General features: G+C 41.3%; 1 protein-coding gene across 3 annotated transcripts; it reads right to left on the bottom strand.

Annotated features, from left to right (window-relative positions):
* Nucleotides 1-680: 680 nt before the first annotated feature.
* Nucleotides 681-22,037, bottom strand: NXPE3 (neurexophilin and PC-esterase domain family member 3). 3 transcript variants are annotated; one of them, XM_049824594.1, is made up of 7 exons: nt 21,939-22,037; nt 20,555-20,606; nt 18,372-18,584; nt 10,144-10,904; nt 8,032-8,105; nt 4,860-5,066; nt 681-3,924 (listed from the first exon to the last, which is right to left on the bottom strand). In XM_049824594.1, exons 3-7 carry the CDS (start codon nt 18,462-18,464, stop codon nt 3,374-3,376), a joined length of 1,686 nt encoding a protein of 561 aa, XP_049680551.1. In that variant the 5' UTR covers nt 18,465-18,584; nt 20,555-20,606; nt 21,939-22,037; the 3' UTR covers nt 681-3,373. The 3 variants fall into 3 exon arrangements, with proteins under 3 accessions (XP_049680551.1, XP_049680552.1, XP_049680553.1); XM_049824595.1 differs by lacking the exon at nt 21,939-22,037 and adding an exon at nt 21,108-21,202; XM_049824596.1 differs by lacking the exons at nt 18,372-18,584; nt 20,555-20,606; nt 21,939-22,037 and adding an exon at nt 12,166-12,381.
* Nucleotides 22,038-22,824: the final 787 nt, after the last annotated feature.

Raw genomic sequence — 22,824 nt, 5'->3', positions numbered from 1 at the left:
CATTTTTAAATACTTACCTCTAACAAGTAAAACAATGAAAAATGCTAATTTGAATCTCATAAAGCAGAGCTGCGATAGTGCTGTAAAACAGATGAAACTAGAAGCTATTGAAAACTTGAAAAAAGGGAAACTTCTGCTTTTTATTCTCACTTTTCATCAACAATTCAACTAAAGTTTTTACTAAATTTCTAGAACGAAGAAATCGGCCTAACATGATATATATGAGAAACAAGATTCTGAAAATATCAGGTGCAGAAAATCACCGTGTATTGGTCTAATCTAGAAAATGGGGGTTACTTATTTTATAAATATATTGCTCTGAAATCTTCTGATAAACACCATAAAAATACAGTCATCTTCACTAGGATTCAAGTGAGCTGGATTTTGAATAAAGACATTAAAGAGGAAAAAAATATCTCTATGTTGAAAGGGTAATAATCAAAAGACTCAGGACAAGAATGAAAATATCAAAAATAATAAAATTTCTTCCCTTCAAGTGAAGAAAATGGAAAGAAAAGGAAGACAGGGCTTTCTCATTAAATATTTTTTTATGTGTAAAGGAAAATACTTAACTGACAACTGAGAAATTCCTTTCCAGTCCCGTTTCATATCAAGTAATTTGAAACATAACCAACCTCTTAACCTAAGTCCCTATTAAAATCCATTTAGAAGCTTAAAGGTTTAAAGAAACCAATTTAAAAATATTTTATTGCTTCTATGTTTCCATATACAGTACATACACAACTGGTGCAACTGGTAACAAGACAAGAACAGAAATGAAAAATCATTTATAGTTCAACTGAATGATATATAAAAGCATAGCGTTCCCAGTCTTCATCTTAAAACATGAGTAAATCCTCAGTTTCTCCCTTTCTCCTCCCTGTCTATTCCAGAGCTCAGAGAAATGAAGTATTGGTCCTCATTGCAAATCAACTGGCAATTTCCCCTCAAGTTCATTACCTAAAAGTTAGTTAATCTGTTATTAAAAAATTAATCTAAACTTTCTACCAGAAGGTGATTAGATATCTTTGCTAATAGCAGTCCTGTTTTCTTTTCCTCAATTGTCAAAACATCCAAAAAAATATGTTCTCTGTTCTTGGCAGCTGACAGCAATACAAAGTTGCTGTTGAAGAGAGTAGCGAGCACTACAACATTCAGAGAAGAAACATGCTGCCACAACACTTTCGCACATGATACGGCTTTATGACGAAAACCAAACGGTTAGTCCACAAATTAAGCAGTTTCCTTCAAAGTAAATGTCTGAAGTCTTATTTTCATTAACATTATTTGGATAGAATTGTTATTCAGGATGAAAGCCTTATACTCTACCTATTTTAAAAAACACACCTGGAAAAGATGAAAGGTCATTTTGCATTGTGCCGGTTTACCTTCCCAGACCTGAATTGGTGTGGTCTCTTTTCAGCAGAGGATAAATTTCCATTAACATATTAAAGTATGGAATAGTTACCTAAAGCTAATGTATGGACAGATACTATGTGAGGCAGTTGTCAGTAGGAACTGGCAAATTAGACCTCCTTAATTCTGATTTGAAAAAGTAAGAATAGATGCTATTTAAGTGTATGTGACTCCTACAGCCATTTTAAAATTGGTAAGTTTATAGGTGGATACTACTGATGACTCTTACGTGCTAAAAGCATTTACATTTGTTTTTAAAACAGTTCTCAGTTGTCCTTTAAAACGAACAAAACAAAAAACACTGTTCCTGTAGCTGGTAGCATTAGCTCTCTTGGGGCTCCAGCAGTAAGAGCACAATCCTCCTAACATAGCAGCAAACCTGGCAAAGCGTAAAACATTTCTAATATGAAGACATTTCAATTATTCTGCTCCATGCAACCTACCAATTTTCCTTATTAATCTTCTCAGTTTGCTCACAAAGACTCAACTTTGAGATTCTCCTTAAGCATGATGAGGTTATCCAGAAGCACTTCACTACTGTTTTGACGCATTTCTCAGTAAAGCCACTGGTAAAGACTACCTTTGGCCTGAGTGGGACCAGAAATAAGACAACACGGAACACTTCTCTGCTGTTTAATTTGGGGGCTGAATTTAATCAAAACTTTGTTTTCAAAGCACTACTAGTTAAAACTATAGACAGGCTCAATCAAATTAGCAGCAGCAAACACCATGCCAAGAGGCCCAAAAGCCACCAGCTTGCACGCCGGCAAAACTGCAAATATTTACCAAGCATCTGTATGAAGGGCAACCCTGTGTGTGTTTGGCTTTTGGGTGCAATTTTTTTGACCTTTTATATTGGCAGCAGTGAAGCTCATGAATAAATGATAAACCTGCCAAACACAGAAGGGGCCTCACTGCATGGCCTTGACACTAGTGTGTGCCAGTTACTGTTACCCATTGCCAAACATCGTCAAGTGCATTCAGGTCACTTTGCTTCTCCACACAGACACAATGTAGGAATGATGTACAAGAGTAATTACCAGAAGCCCAGCTTTGCAGGAGCGTAACGGAATAGATTTATCTTATAGGGAAGGGAAACACTTTCATTAGTAAACACTTCAAGCTTCAAGTAGGCAAGACTGCAACTTGAACTTGCAGAAACTGCCTGAGACAGTGCCTTCACTGAGGTCATAATATACACATTTCTCCATTACAAATAAATGAAGAAGTAGACATTGTATCAAAGCTCAGAAGAGATTCAGTAGTACAGGAAACCAAACTAAAATACTGGCTATTTGCATTACTTAGCAGCCATCTGTAAACACCAAGGGTGCCTAACTAGTGTGCTCTATTACATTTCAGCAAATTCTTGATGACCTAATACTATAGATATTTTGATTGTGCTTCCTTGATTGATAATAGTGATTTTGGTACACTTCCTTCATATTTCTAATCAGGACTTAGAGAAACAAGAACAGACACTGCTTCTCTGACATACAGCTGGAAGGGATGTCCCTCAAACTCTAGAACGTTGAGATAAAGACTGCTCCCAAAACCTTTCCCAGGTTTCACACACAGTTCTGAGCAGGAAGACCCTGGCAGCAGAATCAGTGTCATATGGATTAAATTAAGCATATAGTGCAGACAACTAGTAAAGCTAATAACCCACGTAATTTCTTATTGAATCTTGTCAATTTAATTTAAGGTGCTCTCTAATAATCTCAGATATGAATGATAAGGTTGAAAGGAATCAACCTTGCAGGAAGATATGGCCTCAACAGTCAATTCTTCTTTACCACCCTTCACGGCTACCCAGAGTTAAGGCCGCCCCACTTATACTGCACGCAAGTACAATAACCAGAGTTCTTCCACACCATCCAGCTCAACTCGATAGCTCCAACAAAGAGCAACTTTACTTCGGCTATAGCAAAAGATGACATAGGGATACCCACTTGTGCTAAGTTTGCAGAGGGCACACATAAGATAAAAATGCATCTATTTGATTCTTAACAATGACTTCTTTTGGGTGCAAGTTATGTGGCAAGTAATGAGCCAGAGACATCTCCCAAGCATCCACAAAGTGCACAGCAATTCCTGAGAACATTTTCCTCATGACAGAATCAAGCTGAAAGGAATACCAGTCACTGTTAAAGAGGCTAACTTCTGGCCCAAGCTCCTGAACGTTAGCGGTTCTGATGATGATTAAAGTCTTGGGGCTGCGATCCAGCAGTTGAATAATTGATCTCCGAATGTTCCTCAGCCGACGGATATACACTTCCACAGGGAAAGTGCTGAAGTGGGACCATATAGTTATGGCTATCACTGTGTTTCTACCACCCACTATGCCATTCAGTTCATTGGCAATGTAGCGCAGTTCACTGCTGAAGACTGTTGAAAAGCGAATGGGTGGCCCATGACAGCGGAACTTCAGTAGGATATTGTGCTTCAGGTCCACAGACATGAAAGGGCCCACGTTTTTGGGACTCCCCAGGTTAAATTCCACTAGATCTGAAAACCCAAGAGCAAGCATTAGTGAAAGACGGCATAAGAGATTAAAACTATCAGCAAGATGCTAGGGCCACAGGGCAAAAGTAGCAGTAGATAAGGAAATCTGAACATAATTCCAAGAACTCTAAAAGAAGCAGATGAGTGTCATACATGTGCTAGCTGCATATTTCACAGTGAAGTTTATGGATGTTGAAAATTTGCAAGACAGCACACTTCGCAAGGCTGTCGATGCCTTTTCCACGTTTCCCAAACTATTTTCTTCTCTGTCTCATAAAAAAGAAATTTTCCAAATAGACTCCTTCAGTCACTGTTGCCCTGTGAATCCAGTGTTCACAGAAACACTTCTGGCAACTTTAGGACCCCATTAAATTTAAAGATGACTTCAACTTGTAGGCATTAAGGAGTCTCAACGTCTATGTTCCAACACAATTTAACTGCTTTAGGGGCAAGGGAGGAATACCTAATTGGCTACTGAAATCCTGTTATTTAAGTTAAAATAGGGGAAATTATTTAGTTAAAATAAGGGAAACAAGATAGGGCCCCAAACCAATCAACAGTAACAGAAGTCCTTTGCTACTTCATTCCGAAGTCACACGTGTGACTGGGATGCTGTAGGGCCTTACGCAGGCACCCTAAGTGACTTCTGCCGTGCCCCCTGGGTGGCCACCTTAACTCACAGCCACAGCAGCGGTCCTCACTGGTGACACATTTTACAGGGACAATCTTGCAGATACCTTGAGGCCCCATCTCCAAGGCCTATGTGTTTCTAGTGTCTGCTCAAACACCTGACTAACTGCCTTTCTGCCAGGGCTTCTGATAATGTCTCGTCTTTGTTTTGTCATTGTCATTCAGTAAGATCAGCTCTGTGTCTGAGATGTGAGAAATAAAGCTTTGCAAAAGTCTTTAAGGACAAAACCAAATTAAAGAAAAATAACCTGGAACAACCGCTGTCAGATATTCAAACCACTGCCGTATTGTAGAGTCTCCAAACAAGTGGATTACTTTCCCCTGTAAGCACTTGGTTATATCATCCGACTTGTTAAAATGATGGATCCAGTGCGTTCTGGGCCTCCACTGGTCTTCGTAGTAATAACCAGAGGGGGAAACCGTGGGACCTTCAGCTCTGTCCATACTGCTTGAATCTGGAAGAGAAAAATCCTTTAAAACTAACATACGACAAAACCGGCCTCCGTAACCTCGAAGGACACGGCGCCAGTGCTGCATGACCTCCTTCCCCAGCCGAAAGCCGAAGAAGGGCTCCTCTCCCCCCAGCCGAAAGCCGAAGAAGGGCTCCTCTCCCCCCAGCCGAAAGCCGAAGAAGGGCTCCTCTCCCCCCGCCGCGGCGGCGCGCTGCTGCCCTCCAGCGGCAGCCGGGCGGAGCGGGGGCGGCGGCGGCGGCGGCACAGGGCACCGGCCCCGAGGTGACAACCTGGTACCGCTCCGACGTTTAACTAAAATGCAGTAAAATATCCCTCTGTGGGGTAACACGCGCACTCCTCCTCCAACCACACGGTGCTGGAAGGGTGCACTCTGAATCATAAGGACTCCAAAACCTGCAAGGGCCAGGACTAAAGCTATCACCAAGGAATTTGCACGTGCCCTTTGAACGTATTATGAGCGTCTCCAACTCCACGGATTTCGTGCTCTCCCTCTGCTATCCAGCCCCTTCCCCTTTTACTGCCGGGGACAGGCGGCCCCCTGAGGAGTAACTGGACCACACCAGGGCAGCTCTGTTCTGCAGGACGCCTATTTAACTTGCAGAAGCCGGTCGATACCTTGCAAGCAAAAGGGCCGGCGATGACGGGAAGCGCAGCTGCCATCTCACGCTTACGTCAGACAAACATTGCCGTATTTCTCTTCGTATCCAGTATGATACTAGTACACCAAAATCCTGTGAGGTCACTACAGGTTCCTCCTTTCCTGCACGTGTGTTCACATACCCAAACTGAACAAGCACGGAGCTGCTCCCTGGCACAAACGCCAGCTGCGTGGAGCAGCCACGTCCAGCTGTTTGAACACTTTCACCCTCCTTGGCATGGAGAATACCTGTTAAGAACAGTCCCTGGCCTGCCCTAACTTGCAGCTGTTTGGGAAAGCACACATTGCCATGCCCAAAATTGTGCCAGGGACCCTTCTAACTATGTAATAAAGTACGGGCAGTGGAATTCCAGGGCCCATCTCTGGTAGATGCTTCGTTGTAACACAGGTGTAGACAAACCCTAAACACTCAAATGAATAAATAAATAAATCAGACCATAAGCATCTTTAAACACACATTCCTAACAGGCATTTTTGGTCTCACCGTTCCTATACAATATTCTCTGTGTCTTGCATTAGTAGATGCTAACCTCCTTAGACCTCACAGGGACACTTACTAGTATGTTCGTGTAACACAAAGATGTAATCATGAATACCACAGAAAAAGCCATTAGAAAGTTTTATCTTTGGATGATTCTCTACATTAGGCAACAGGGACAATGAAGGAAGAGAAAAAAAAACAACTAGTAATGTTGACTCATCCAGTACGTATGAAACAGGAGTCCTACAAAGAAAAGGAAAAAACCCTTCATATGGTCGTGTAGTTAAAGACTAATTCATAATGTGAATTCACAACTTCAGTTTGTTTCTTAAGTTTTGATGTAAAAACATTTCAATTTTTTACCTTTTAATTGATTCTTAGACTACACCTATACACATAAAAATGGTACTAGAACAACTTCTTGGTGCCTCACACTAAACCTAAGGCCAGCATTTCAAATCTGTGTATAGTATCATACCAGTTTTGCACCAGAATTCAGAAAGCCATTACTTTTGGATGTTATAGAAGAGAGTAAAGGCTCCAACCTGCATAGTTACAAACCAAGAATAGAAATAAAAGGCTGTATTTTGGAAAAATAGTTTTAAAAATCAACTTGATCTACATTTATCCCCAAACAGAAAGGTATGTGCAAAACCAACAATAACAGAAGAATGAATTTAAGTGTGCCATCAATCCTAACAAATCCATACATCCACGATCATTATACCAATGTATTAAGTTCATTTATTCAGAGACTGTTGTTCTTAGAAGGAATTTCCCTGAAGAATACTGTGCTACTCCTATCAACCCTTTCTAACCCAGCATTAATCCCCAAGAAATGCAAGCAGGCTTTGACCATTTGTAACTTCTGAAAGCAGGGTGACATAATCAAACGTCAAATTTGCAGCAGTTTCTGCAAGGAAATATATAAGATAAAAATGGCAACAAAAAACATGTCATCTAAAGGATCTGGAGAAAGAAAGAGAGGAAAGCACTGCTGGCCTAATAGCAGCACTCTATTTTTTTAGTGAACAGCAAAACTAAAAGCAAGAAATGCTGTGGGCTGTTTTCTGTTAAGACTTCATTGCTCAGGTCAGGAACTCTACCTTTAAAGTCTCCTACAACCTTGTTAAAAAAACAAAAACAAAACAACAACTGAAAAGCTTTCAATTAAGAAGTAATTCTCTGCATCGCATTTTATGCAGTTTTTTTAGAGGCATAAAAAGCACGCGCATGGATATGAATGAGATACACCTCTAAGTTTAACTTAGTACAGACTCTCTCATCATTCTGTTTTTAGACAAGGTACAGAAAAATTAAATTCTGGTCCACAAGTAGGTTCTGACATCCTGTGGTAACACAAATTATAGTAATACTTAAATGTAAATTGTCAAAATCTGTTAGACAAGCTTCTTAACAAAGAAAGAAATTAAGAAACACCACACAGCTGGTTTTGCTAGATTAGCTTGAGAGTTTGGTGAGCAGTTACTGACAGACATTTTACATCTCTGACTAAATGCTAGAATAAAAGGACACTTTGGCAAGAAACAAGACTTTGTTTTATATAAATTATTTTTTTGCCCCAAATCCCATTTATGTATGTATGTCATTTAAATAATTTTGTTATTAGTATTGAACTTATATTGCAGTTAACAACCAAAAGCCTTCATCTTCTCAATACAAATTTAAAAGTTAATTTCTATTCCATGCTATGAAAACAAACAAATCAATTATTACCTCATCCCTGTTGTTCTTTTTATAAATTTAATTATGAATTACAAACAAGAATCTTATAAAGTTCACTTTACCTGTAAATGCCTTGGGCTTTACAATTACTGAATCAGGTCCACTGGAGAGTATCGGCCTTTTGATGTTCACATCACTTGAACAAAAAATAATAATAATATTTGTAAAATTCGCAGGTAGCATTAAACTAATTTTTTCTTAATCTACTTCAAATAAGTACATAGGACTCACACTAAGAATTTTTTTCTTTAATTGTGCTCTACTTCCTATAGCTGAATTCATTCTGTATTAATTTTCCTGAGACCACTACCACTATTCTGAATAAGAATCCAAAATTTCATAGCACTAGGACACAAATCTTGTGCACATTTTTACTGGCACAAACCTAAATAGAGCTATAAAGCTGTCAGAGGTCTGCAAGAAGCTTTGGGGGATTTACTGCAAAGATGGCAAGTTCCCAACTTGTGGTACGTGTACCACTGCCAGGAGATAAACCACTGAAAGGGTATGCTGCAGCAGCAGCTCCCAGCTCTGCCAGCTCTCTATAGGTGCTTCTCACAGCAAATACCTCTCTTGAGGTAGTGACTGCTTTCTGCCCCTGTAATCCCACAGCCTGCTCCGCAGTACGTAGCGGAGCCTGCGGCAGTCCAGCACCACCACCGCCACCTGCAGTTCTAGCTCTAGACCAGGCCAGCGGTGGTGTGTCCTGCCTCTGGGGGAGACAGTAGTACCAGCCAACGTCCAACCAACTTCAGATAAGTCCAGCAATACGGTCTTCCAGTAAGACAGCAATTTGCTGAATACAGAAACAAAGCTCATCCCCCTAAACACCAAGAGACATCAGAAGTACTTGTTTGTGAACATCAGTGAATTCTGATCATTTTGTGTTGCACACTTATCACTCCTGTACAGCTGTGACAAATGCAGAGATGTAATACTAAGCTCTTGTTCTGACTTTTGTTGCTCTTTTGAAAAGAATCCATGTCTAATGCTTTTCTCCATTTAAGAAATACCTTATTTGGAATGTCTGTAAGCCATTTCAGTCAAGGATCTCAGAGCTGAACAAAACAAACAAACAAAACAAAACAAGCAAAAAAAAAATTCCCACTCCTGTTTGGAAACATCACCAATCATATCAGCCATATTTTACAGGTGAACTGCCCGAGGCACAGAAAGTCAAAAGACCGACTTACAAACTTGATAAGGAATAGCCAAAAAACAATTCCACTGATATTTACTTTTGATTTCTGGTCTTCAGTTACAAACATGCACACACACTTTCCTAATTGAGCTATTTGGAGCTGCTACTCTTAAAGTGTTTCCCAATTTAAGCCTCAAGTAGACATACTGCCAAAACGCTTTCCTTCAGCACCTTTTCTGGAGAGCAAGGCAGGAGCCTACAACTACAGTTCTGACACTACACAGTAGCTAACTCTCTAATTTCAGCTGAGGGTATATACAGAAGCAGTTCTATTACATCTACCCATGCACTAAGAGATGTATTTTTTTTAAATGCTGAATGCAGAAGAAAAAGATGACTGTAAGACTCATTTAGTTTGACACTTTATATAACATGCACAGATCATTTCCACTTGCACAGCTATTGCTCAGCATTTTGTTCTACCAGGTGTTTCCTTCATGACTAACTTAAACTTATTCCTAAGATTTGAAACTCGTACTGAGCAACAAGGAACACACTGCAGTACATGTAAGACAACCTTTGCCGCGGATAAAAACAATTGGTATTTTGTGTAAAAATAAGCCCAAAACCTGGACCTTTTCCGGGTAGTTCAGAGTTGGCTAAAAATACACCTCAAAGCGTTGTTATTGGTATTGCAAGCGTAGCTGTAGAAACAAAAAGTAAGGAAACAGTCCCCCAAACCACCACCAGATTTAGACAGCATCATCTTGTGAAATTTAGCAGGTGCACCAGGGTTGAATTCAAAGCACAGAGACAGAACTACACTCCAAGTTTCTTTAGGGTAAGATTACTGTGTTCTTGCACAGCTGAATGGAGGGGAAGAGAATATTCAACAACTCACATCAAATGCCTGCTCCTGCAGATGCTCACCTCCTCTAAGGTCATGTTTCACCAATAACCTAAAGCTTGCCTTTTAAAAAAAAATTAATAAAATTACTTGACTGTGTATATATACATCCAACAACATGCATACCTTTGGAAAAAGAGGCTTTCCTCTTGTGTCAGAAGACCTTTTTGATATCCACCCTTGGCATGGCTGATTCGGCTGGCACAGGACAGTTTTCGAGGCTTATAACAGAACCATGGCTCACCTGTGTAGAGATCTGTGAAGTTACAGACCGGCAGATCTCCAGGCAAGCAAACATTGCACTCAGTAGTTTCTGAATACCTCCCAGACTTGAATGAGCTTTTGAAATAGACCCTGTCTGGCCTTTCTTCTCGTAAACGCAGGAGGACTTGGATTGCTTCACTCGGATGGACAAGTGACACAGAAACTTTGACCTCTCCTGGCCAAAGCAAGGTAAAGAAGACTTTGTAAAGGCCATTATGGCAATCTACAATCCTTCCCGTTGCTCCAGCTCTCAGCAGAGGAGAGTGAATGCGTGCTTGTAGATAGTCTCCACCATACTGCTTGGGTTTTCCTTGGAAATCATTCATACGGACAAGTACCTCTAACTGATCACCCACCTTGAAGAACCTGCTGGGTTTCACAATCTCAAAGTCACTACGTGCGGGATCAGTGCTTTGTGCAAAGGCGATTTTGCCATCAGGGGGTTTTGGCCACTGTATTGCAGCAAGCAACGATTCCTGTTCTGCTTGCTCTCTTTTGGACAAAGTCTGCTGCTTATAACCACAGTAAGGCTTCCTGGTAGTTTTGGTTGTCTGTGACAGAGAATGCTGGACATTGTTTTCTGTTATCCAATTTGATCCTGAAACTGTGTCATCATCCAGGTGCTGGGGAGACAAAAAAGATTACCTGAAACCATGCTATTAAATGAAACGCTATGAATAACTGATGCTTTGTCAGGAAATGATCCCGAGAACTGGGTTCTGCTTTACAGAGCTCCAAAGCTGACCAAACGAAGCAACTTTACTAAAAGACACAAAACTATTAATCTGACCGTAGCCCTTCTAAAGGAACAGGTGGGCAACCTGTGGTTACTCTGCTCCGGCAAAGAGGGCTTTATATAAATCAGGCCCAATATTTTTCATGGCAGTATTGTGGCTACCAGTGTATTATGTAAATATCCACAATGTGAAAAAAAATTACAGAAGATTGGATGATTAAATAGCAAATCGTAACTCATGTTTAATTTTCTTACTGTAGTAACATTTTAGTCTTCAAGCACAACGAAGTCTAATAGCTGCTCAATGTAATGCAAAGAAATAGGGTTTCTGTGAGACATTGCACTGCAGATGAAGCTGATACACGCTCGCACATGCCTTCTAGAGAAGTCCACTGCATGTAGCAGCTGCAGTCATTTATCTAGTCACACTCACATCACTTCTTATCTAATTATCTGAAATGTGGGTTTCCATGTAACATACAGATTTAAAGAAATGGAAAAAAAAGAAAGGAATGCTCCAAGGGCAATGAATTCATGAACTGATGGGCAAGTAAAATAGCCTTGCACAAGCTAGGACTAAACTAAGGCAAAAAAAATGTTTGATTATTTTTAAGATTTTTAAAATCCACATACAGCTTCTTCTAGAGCCAAATGAAATACAATCAAAGATCTCCCAATCCACACAAGAGTTTAAAAACTAAAATAATTAAATACAATGCTAGACTAAGAGAGGGGGCTTCTGCTGTGACTTGAGATCAGTGTCCAAAACTGTACTTTTATGCAGATGACTGCAGTTACCATCTTCTTCATGACATCACACAAATTTGCAGGTTTGCGTGAGGGAAATTTGATAGATAGCACAGTCTAAGACTCCGGGGCTACCTGTGAGATTTCTAATCAGCAAACCTAAACTTACACCTCAAATATGCACAAAATCAGCAGTTGAGTACTTAATTATCAGGTATATATAGTAGAACTTATCCATACACATATTTCATTGAGAAGCAAAATCGTTTTTCAAGTAAAGATTAAAATTATGCAATGTATCACTTCCATGGTACCAGAGCATAGGCTAGTTTAGATTTGAAGGATTGCTAAAAAATTGAAACTATGCTATCTGAAGTTTTTTAAAAGATCACTGTACTTACCAATATCCTAGTGTTTTCTACTTCCTCCATAATTAACTGCTCAGTAATGTACTAAAATTCCCAGCACTTACATGAAAGCCTTATTTTTTGTTATAAACCTTTCTTACTTCATTGAAATATCACTTACAGTACATGTAGATACTAAGTAGTTTCCCCCCACTACATTTTATTTGAATTTGCCAGTATATTAAAATCATTTGAATGACACAAGAGATTCCATATACTTTTTCAGGAGAAAGGTAAACCTAACAAGCAATAGAAACGCAGAGGCTTTGAAGGCTGTTACATAAGAAGTTGGTTTTGATCAGCTTAAGACTAAGAGGATAATGAGCACACTAGGATGTAGGATGGATACACAGAATCTTGTCTGTTTGATATCCACCTTAACTATAAAACCTGAAATTGCAAGTTGTTACAGTTTAACTATAACTTGTAAATTGACAAGTATCCACAGATACACAAAATGTCAGTATCACAATAGAAGCTTTTGCTTCTGTTTTTCATTTCCAAGAAGGATTTAACAAATTTTTCCTGAAGGCCATCTGAAGTTATTTGTAATTATTTCTATTTTCCATCACAGCAGGCAAAAATGCAAATGTAATAATGCACATTACTTTTATTAATCCAGTAAATTTCAGGCAATTATGAGAATGGATCTCAGGCATACTTCTACTTTAGATCTTGTCTACATGCATTCTTTAATTAAGCCAAGTTTCTATTTTTTGATACCTTCACAACTTCTTCCTTTCACTTGCTCATGCATATACATAACACAGAAAATCCTGCATGGAAATATTTTTAAAAATTAGCTATATATTTTGATGCATCCAACAAGCTGGTAACCATGTCTCAGCAAAAATATTTATGCATTTACCTAAGGAGGGGCAGAGAGGGAGAATACTTGTGTTTGGTTAATTCTTGTGTTTGATTAATTCTTGTGTTCAGCATAAGCTCTCGAGAGAAAGTTTCTGTATTTCAGTTGGTTCTTCAACGGTTGGTACTTTGAAGGGGGGGGAGGACATTGAAAAAAATAATTCTTTCAAATGAAGAAGAGAGATGGCTACCTAAGGCAGCCTTAAAAACAGACCTATCACTATTTTTAACCTTCTATAAATTTCTTCAGGGTTTTTAACCCAGTCTTTCTGTCAGAGATGAAGATGATGTTGGTTTTGGCCTAGCTAGCCTTTCTGAAATCTTTCCAAGGGCATACCTATATCTTTCAGTGGAAAAGGGTGCAGAGAACATGAAGGCAATGAACTGGTACATTCAGAAAACGGAGCAGAGAACGTAGTTCGATGTCTCTAAAGCAGTCCACCTACACAGCCTTTTTAGCAAAGCACAAGGCCAAAGCTCTTCACTTGTATGCAGCTGAGGTCCCGGACAAGCACCGTCACTTCAACTCCAGCATCTCCAGGTCATGACCCATGAAGCAGAATAGATCATACCACAAATATTTCCTCAATCAATCTTCAAAGGGGCAGGGGGGAACCTCTATGAAGGTAAAACCAAGAGCTTCTTCAACACTCTGAAGGACCATGCTTTCTCTAACATCCTTGTTCGTGTTTACAGCCCTCTTCCAAGCCCAAACAGGACCACATATTAGTGCAGAATTATAAGCTTGTGTGTGAAAGTAAACTACACCATGTATGCTATTCACAGGAGAAAACATTACAGAGATTCCCTTTTCCCAGTTAAGGCAGGGAAAGCTTCAGAGTCAATTAATATACCGAAGATCCTTGACTGGAATAGAAAAGCTTTCCAAACTATCTTCCTTTCCAAAGTGCTTTCCAGGCTTATCTTCAAACAAGTACTCAAGTTCTCCTACCCCTATGGATACACATGGCTTGACCTGAGGCAGATTAATGGCTTAGCCCCACTCCATTTCCTATGCACTCTTTCACTGGCATTTCCAAATCTCTCTGGCTCTTTTATGTTAAGAAGTCATACTGAGCCCATGCAAAACTCTGGGCTCTCTACTCTAGTTAGTAGCCAAAACAAATAAAAATAAATAAACAAAATTTCTTTAAGTAGGACAGATCAAGAGGATTTCTCAAGATTTCTCAAGACTTCTCTTCCTTTATGACACAGATTCTTTTACTTTTTCATACAGTCTCCATGTTGAATAACACTTGCCCTGCTTTGCTTATTTCCATATATACTTCAGTCAGGGTGTTTTGATTTTGAGTGCAATTCCCAAGGGGTTTTGTTTGTTTGTTTGTTGGGTTTGAGGGGGTTTTTGTTTGCTTGTGTGATGGGTTTTTTGCTGTTGTTTTTTGTTTGTTTGTTTGTTTTTAATTATTATTATTTTTTATTTGCTGCATTCTGAAGTTAACAAAACCCAAATGTGACCACAAAGTAATTTAATGGATGTCTGCCAAGTAACACAGGCAGGACAGAACAGATTACATGTCAATTAAGCACAACCAAATCCACAAGCTGTTCCTGGTGCACGAGAGATGTCATAAAAAGGAAGAAAGGAAGCTGTATTTTCAGGAGAACTAATGAACGTTTGAGCTCAATGACTCAGCTTTTAGCATTCTCACTGCCAGCCAAGCAAAAATTAGATATAACATATAGGCCCACCCAGGCAATCATGCTCTCAAGGATATTCTGGAAGTGTCACAGGGTACTTGGTTAGACCTGCAATGAACACTTGTCCTCAGTTAAATGCAATAAAGTTGGGGGCCAATAAAAAATGTTCAATATTTCAGTTGCTCCTGAAAAGGTGGAACTCCATCTCAAAGCCCAGTGTCTTCCACTAGCTGTAACGCTTAGCTTGGCCTAGTACATTCAGAATGATTGTTGTAAACCTGCATATGTCACTAATATTAGAGCAGGAAACATCACAGGAGATTCCCAGATGACAGGCATGGGGGGGGGACTTCCAGTTTGCCCAATAGAGAGTCTTAATTTATGCAGCAGACAATATTTGAAACTGAACAAATACCAATTACTGAAAGGTCAGTCATCTTATTTTCAGTAAGTTTACACTCCAGGTACTTTATCCCTGTTTGTTGTCTAAGCCAGGCATGAGATCAGTTCACTGTCTTTTACTGTCTCACAGCACTGAGCGGGTACTAAGTTACTCTAAATGTCAATGTCAATCCTAAAAAGCCATCACCTGGCAGACAAATGTTCCAGCAATAAGCCAAATAAGATGATGCAGTTATCTTTTGTAGGCACCTGCAATTTAGCAGCAAGAATAAAAAACTTTGTTACATAGTTCTCTTTTTCAGTTTCAGCTGTTTGATTCCACACACCATTTCTTCATCCTTGCAAGGAACTTCCCTTCTCCCCATACACTCTCTTTTCTAAGTGCTTTAAATAAAAGAATGCTCACAACCAATCCTGAAGTGGTTCTGTCGCTCCAAAGGCAATTGGTACAAATACACAAACTTTCCTTTATCCTAAAGGCATGATGTTGCTCCTCAACAACCACCTGATATTTCACCATGCAGGTTTATGCAGGTTTACAGCAATTGTTCTGAATATACTAGGCTAGGCCAGGCTAAGAGTTACAGCTGGTACAAGAACATTTTTTCTGTCTGGCTGTGTTTGCAAAATAAATATAATAAAATAAAAATACATTTCTTCTGGTACTATAATGCAGTGGTCAGCTGTGGACTTCAAGGGAGGAGCTACTCCATACTAAAATGCAAATTAAACAATAAGCAGGCTATCAAATGTTTTGTGTACAGCTTGATTTTTTTTTATTATTATTTTTTTTTAAAACACTAGGTAAGAAAAGTAAAATTCTGACATGGGTAGAACCTGACATGGGTTGAGAAGGTATCATTAGTAGTGTAAGAATTCAAGGGGGAAGATTCCAACATGAAAAAAGTATAAAATCCTAAAGAGAAAAAGCAGGGAGGCTGGCTGGGGGCTAGCTGATAATTGCCTTAGCTCTTTAGCTTTAGCCAGCTACATTAGATAATTTGGGGATGAGAAGCATGGCTGATGCATTTACAAACACATTTTCAGCAGTAACCAACAATAAGCCCTCCTTCCAGAGCCTGAATGGATTTGGTAACAGATATTCTGTGAAAGCTTTCTAAGATCTTTTCTAGCTTTGATCTCCAACTGAAAAGAATCAGCATAGATACCTATATTAGACTGCCTAGAAAGCTATGGCAAGGACAGAGACGAATACCAGAGCAAGTCCATTCAGAAAAGCCAAGACAACAAAAGGGGTTAGAGTTGCATGTCACGGCATAAAGATTTACCAGCAACACAATACTTAACAGAGTTTGGAATATCAAATATGTAAAGGTCAACAAAGCCACGTAGATACTTATCATGAATAGTGTCAAGAAAAAGCACAGAGCGAACACCCATACTGCATTTTTCATTTCACTCTCGAAGCTCTGCCAGAGCCCTTTTCTCCAAGAAACATAATTTAAAGAAAAGAAAGAAAATAGTCTAAGATTCAAAATATCAACACTGTTCTTCATGCAACATCTAGGCCAAAAAAAACACAAAAAGAGACAACAAAAGAAAAGCTACCTTCTATGTTACACAAAAACAATCACCCTAACTCAATCCAAAGGTCCATCAAACACAGTATTTTGATTTCCAGTAGTTTCCGACAGCAGGTGTGTGGAAAAAGAATACAGGCCAAACATGTTGTGATACTTCCTCCTGAAGAGTTAATCCAGTTTCTACCACTTCATGGCTTAGAGACTTCTTAAATGCTAGGGTTGACATCTTTAAGATTTAGTATCCCCTAATGGATTTTTCTTCTACGAATTCATCCAGACTTTTTGAACATACGCTTTTAGCAGCTACGCAGTCTTACTGCAAGGACTTCTGTAGCTTTGCTGCAATCCATAAAAAAACCCACCCCTGCTTCCTTTGAATTTAGCATCTGCAGGGGTTTTTTAATGTCTCCACTAGTACTGGAATAGGTAACAAACATTCATTCTTTAGTTATTGATCCTGTGCCACTTGTGATTTTAGACCTCTCAAACATCCTCCTTGCCCTTATCTGAACCTCTTCCAATTCAACTATATCTTTTTCAGGGTGAGAGGGGATTTTACAGCCCCTCTTTTGGATCATTTTATTTGGGCATCACCAGCCAGGAGGGAAAAAGACTCTGCAAGCAGGACACACACAACTTAAAAGCATAAAGCAATTATTGATTGACTAACATGCATAAAAGACAGCTATAATTTAATGAGGTATTAGGCTAAGCATTATTATGCTCACCCACCAAATGCCACATTGGACTGTCTGGCCAGGCAGACAGCCAACAGGCAAGGTCAGCCTCCAAGGCTCCCTGCAACGGATCCTCAATGACTTTATCTGTCTTGACTTTAGTCTGGGGTTACTGACTAATGCAGTTTGAAAGTACCTCTGCACTAAAGTGGTAAGTAAAATGAAGAAATATGCAAGTCAGACACAGCAGAGGGAAAAAGGAAAAGGCAAAGAAAAGTTGCATCAGTACAGGCTGGACATCAGCTAGCTAGATAACAGCTCTGTAGAAAAAGACCTAGGGAATCTGGTGGACAGCAAACTGACCATGTGTCAACAGCATAGCATTGTGGCAACGAATTAACAAGGGCATAACCAGCTGATCGAGCAAAGTGGTAATTCCCTTCAACTTGACCTTGGTGAAGCCATACCTAGAACACTGTGTCTGGTTTTTGGACACCCCAGACCAGAACCAAACTGAATAGATCAGCTAAGAACCCCTGTGAGGATTAGGGGACTGGAGTACATGACAGAAGGGAGACACTAAGGGAACCAGACTTTTTTTTTTTTTTTTTTTTTTTTTTTAGAGTCTGGAGAAGACCAAGAGGGCATCTAACTAACTGCAGTCTTTCACTTCCTAAAGGGGAGTCACAGAGGAACTGGAGTCAGAACTACACACTAAAAGGACAAGAGGCAAATTCCACCTGCACATAAGAGAAACATTCTTCCCTACGAGAGAGGTGCAGCACTGCAACAAGCTGCCTAGACACGCTGTGAAATCTGACCATCCTTGAAGAAGGTCAAAACTCAACAATAACCTGCACAATACAAGCTAACTTTGAAGTTAACCCTTTGAGGAGAGTGTTGGATTAAATACCTCCAAACTTCCCTTCCAGTCTGAATTTTCTGTGATTCCAAGTTTTAGCTAAATGCTGTCAGTCACAATTCTAACCTCACACTCAAAGAAGAATAATGTTGCTCAAGCCCTCTTGGAGAAGAAACAGGCTCCACTTACCTCTAACTGAAAAAAATTGTGGACCAGCACCACAATAGCCAGTACTGCCATAAGCAGGCAGAAGATCTGCAATCTGAACGAGTCACGCCACATTGTCCATTCATGTCTTTCCCTCCCATGTTAGACGCTGCCATGACTTCCATTCACCACAAACAGGAATGTCATTTCGTCTTGGTAGTGCACAAGAGAATTCAGTTGACTTCCACTTCATTCCTGCAAATACATTTACAAAAATTATATTAAATCCCCAAAATATTATTAGAAGTAAAGTTGAGTTTAACACTGAAAGCGTATAAATGGTGGAACTTCGCACAACAACAACTGGTACAGTAGAATGTAAAGTCAAGACAGATTTTTGTGACATTAATCTGAACAGTACTGTCTATTATGTTACTTAATTCTCTTGGGCATGTCAAGGCAAAACCTTACCATAAAGCTAGTCTCACCTGTATTTGATATAAAACAAAAGCAAAAGAACATTTCTTTCTGGCAACCAAAAAAACAACACGAACAACAACTACCCTCTTTATCCATTAGGCCACACTATTACCATCTAGCCATCACGAGTCCAAGACTTCCAGCAGAAACTTGTGTTTTTAGACATCTCCCTATTTACCTGATTAGAGATTCCAGTCAGTTAAAGATTAAGGTCTGAAGCAAGTCTAGATAAGCAAGATAAAAGATACTTTCTCGAGTTTTCTGCTAGGGAGAGGGAAGAAAATAGCTGTAACCCCTATCAGTTAAACAAGAGATACTTGACAGTTGAATGCACTCAAATGGAACTTCAGAAGTCTTCTATAAGATTAGACTACATCCTCCCTGTTGGTTTTGTGGTCTGTTTGTTTGTTGTTGGTTTTTTTAATCATTCCTTTTACACCATGTACTCTTATGCAGCTCTAATGCTAAAAAAATTAAACTTCTGGGAAGAATGCAGGGTGTTGGGTTTTGGTTTTGTTGTTCATGAATTTTTTTTAAATAAAATATAACAACAGTCGTGTTTTCAATAAAATTTAACTTTCATGAAATATATTGTTTCTTTGAGGTTGCTTGATGGCTGATCCATTATAAAATCACACTTAACAACCGTTGATAATCAGTTCTCACAGCTTAATGCTTGTTCAGTTTGACACGTATCTTCCTTCTTTTTTAGAGGGACAATTTTGAGGCAGTCATTTTGCAAGCAAAAAGGGTACCGTTCTTGCAGAAGGAGAAGCTCTAAACTTGGAAACAGGCAACAGATGGCAAGGAGAGACAGTCAAAAGACACCAGCCTCTTTAAACCTAGTATTCTCCAAGCAGCATTACTCATACAACCATCCACCAAGTGCAACAACATAATCAAATGATTTGATAAACTTCATATAACTTTCTATAAATAGTATAACTGAGAAGTTATACATGTATTAAGACTATATGAAGAATGCTGTGTAAATTTAAACTAAACATAATGATACATTAACTATAAAAATCAGCTAATTCAATCATTCATTAAATGAGCATAGACTAGAAAACTGAAATATATTACTGGTATAACCAGGACAGTCTCAAAATAGACCACACATGAAATTGCTTTACAAGGATTATAGGGATTATAACTTCAAATGCTTTGCTGAGAATGTATTACAGAGATTGTATTTCCAACTGATAAACAAGCATTGAAAGAGCAAGACAGCCGTTAAAGTATCAAACTGACAAAACACAACAAAAACGCAGCTTTGTTGGAACAGTTCTGCACTAAAGTTCTAAATTTGTATAAAATATCAAGTCAGGTTTTAAGTGATAACTGATAATGAACATACCTAAATACATTAAAATGCTAATTTAAGGCCATATATGGCCATTTGAGGAACAGAAACAAACACGCTAGAGAAAAAGGGATTTTCCAATTTTGTTGCAGAGAATTCTCTTCAAATCACCAAAAAGCACGAGACACTGAAAATTAATAAAATGTAATTTCATCCACTTCAAAAGGCCATGGAGGTTACTCCCCTGTATTTTTGTTCAAAAGCTTTTGTGCAAAATTTTCTGCATTTCTGTAAATGTCACGTGTTCTAAAACATTCAAATGCACAGGTTTAGAGCTTCCTTTATACTTCTGGTTTCACCATCCCTGAATAAATGATCTAGTTCTTTTTATATATATAATGGAAGCACTTAAATACACCAAAAAGCCTTAGATTCTTACCCTATTCTTGGAGCATTCTCTGAAGCCACTCACACAAAAGGCCAAAAATAACCTTGAAAACAATACAGAAAGAAACCCTTTATGTGTATATATATGTATACACACACACACAAGTATTTTTTAATAAAAACTTGTATATTGGTGGTTTGCTTGCAGTGACACACAATAACATGGCAGTTAAGACACCTCGCCTGTAAAATTAATTGTTTCTACAATAATCCAGGGATTATTTTAAATTACTTTTTTTTTTTTAACTTCAGCCCCATGCCTTTGAATTTACTGCTATTTATTGTCAAGTATTACTCCCCTCCGCTTTGTTCCGTGTTATCACACGTCCCATTTTGCCCAAGGTTAAAACCAAAAATCAGCTCAGTGACATTTTTATGAACAGTCTTCAAGCTCTCTTATGCTCAAATACGAGATTGGTTGGGGTTCTTTTCGGGGGGGGTGGGGTGTCCCCAAGTCGTTAAATATCGTCACGTCTCTATCCCGATACTTCTCCAAGCCAGCAGCGTTACAAAAGCACGCATCAGCGCAACTACTTCCAAGCAACCGCCTCGCAAATCGCCAAGGCAGACGAGCCGCCAACTCCGGCGATGCCAAACCCCTTTTCGCTGAGGCACAAGGTTTCCAGGCGAGACGCTGGCCCCGCTGCAGCCACAGAAAGCCCGTTTTGCTACCGTTCTTCCCAGTCCAGCCCCCGCGGTGGCTGACATCCAGAGGTCAGCCCGGATCCCCGACAGGAGCCCGGCTCTGCCGCAGCTCCCTGCGGCGGTTCTGGCCTCGGAGAAGGAGCCCGCTCCCACAACGCGGCAGGAGCCCGGCCGAGCTCCGCCGTTCGGGAATATGCACCCGCGACTCGGAGACCCGGGCCGGGGGGAAGGCAAGCAGGAAGTGCCGCTGCCGGCAATGGAAATCCTTAAGCTGTATTTTACTTTTTTATCGCGCTCTTCCGAGCCGCGGCACACCTCAGCCCGCGGTTCGGCAGCCCGGGCACAGGCGGCGGGGCCGGCCGGCCGGCCTCCGGGCTGCCACGGCGGCTCGCAGCCCTCGGGGGGAGCGGCACACGGGGCCGCCGGTGAAAGCCGGCAGCCCCTACACCGGCAGGAAGCACCTTCGGCCGCCGCCGCCGAGGTAGTAAAAACCCGAGCGACGGCCCGCAGCGCGCCTGTGAGGGCAGGCGGGCCCGGCGGCGGGGGGGATGTAAGCAGGACGTCCACCCGCCAACGCCGGGAGCCCTCGCCTCAGCCGGGCACCCGCCCCCAACGCCGCCTCAGGCCGCCGGGCCTCCCTCTTGCCCTCCCTCCAACGGCCCCGGCCCCGCTGCCGCCCCGGCCCCCCCTCAGACAAGCCCCGCACGCCCCGGCACCTCGCGTCCCCTCACCGCAGCCCCAGCCGTTTCCCCCGGGCCAGGCGGCGGCCTCGCCCCCGGCCCGGAGGCTGCTCGCCGTTTATCCATCGGCCCCGCCGCCCCTCCTTCCTGCCCGCCCCCGACACGGACGGCAGCTGCCGTGGCACCACCTCCCGGTCCCGCCCCGCGAACGATCGCCCCCGTCGGCCGCCGCCTCGCCCGGGCTGCGGCACCGCGGCCCCGGCTTGGAGGGGGAGCGCAGGCCGCCGCTGAGGGACCTGGCGCCGGCGGGGGAAGCTCCTGCCTCAGCTACGCTGAAAAGGGCGACGCCGAGGGGAAGAAAAAACACCGAAAACCGCACGCACTCACGGCCGGGCATCCTTCTCCACCGAGAAGGGCGCCGGGTAATGGGGGGGGGGGGGGGGGAAGAAGTCCCTATAATTTTTGAGTCACCGTAGGTGAAGCCGAAGAAGCCGGAATTTGGGGAGGCTGGTGTGGAGCCCAGGTTTATGGCCCGGATGGCAATACCGGGCTCCCCTCCAGGGCCCACCCGGCTGCACCCCCAGTCAAGAAATAAGGTGCTGAGGGGAACCATTACAGCTCGAACACAGCTGAGCCTGGGGCTGAAGGTGAACGTGGAAGGGAGATAGTGAGGTCTTGTCTTGGAACAGCAAAAAGATTACAAAGCAGGGAGAGGCTGGCCCACAGGCCAGCTGCAGGGGCTGAGCTAGGGAGATGGGCACAGGACAGCAGAATTGGGCAAAACCGGCTCCGTTAAAGGCAGGACTTCAAAATGCTTCAGGAGATGCACCCAGTCAGCGTTGACTTTGGCAGCCTGCACCAGAGCTGTGTGGCACTTTCAATCTGGCAACGGGACGTCTGCAACTGGATTTGCCACCGTTTGTAAATGCCGCGTAAG

The sequence above is a fragment of the Accipiter gentilis genome, chromosome 21, assembly GCF_929443795.1.
Source record: "Accipiter gentilis chromosome 21, bAccGen1.1, whole genome shotgun sequence".
Lineage (NCBI taxonomy): Eukaryota > Metazoa > Chordata > Aves > Accipitriformes > Accipitridae > Astur > Astur gentilis.
Note: the sequence above shows the minus strand (reverse complement) of the source record. Positions and strands in the feature narration are given on the sequence as shown.

Bases quoted from the DNA above. Each gene is read 5' to 3' on its own strand.
- NXPE3 (XM_049824594.1), bottom strand. From the start codon at position 18,464: ATGTGGCGTGACTCGTTCAGATTGCAGATCTTCTGCCTGCTTATGGCA. The intron at 5,067-8,031 runs GTAAAGTGAACT...TTTCTCTTCCAG, and splicing joins AAAGCCCAAGGCATTTACAG to ATTCAAGCAGTATGGACAGA. The intron at 3,925-4,859 runs GTTATTTTTCTT...TTGGGTTTTCAG, and splicing joins TCTGACAGCGGTTGTTCCAG to ATCTAGTGGAATTTAACCTG.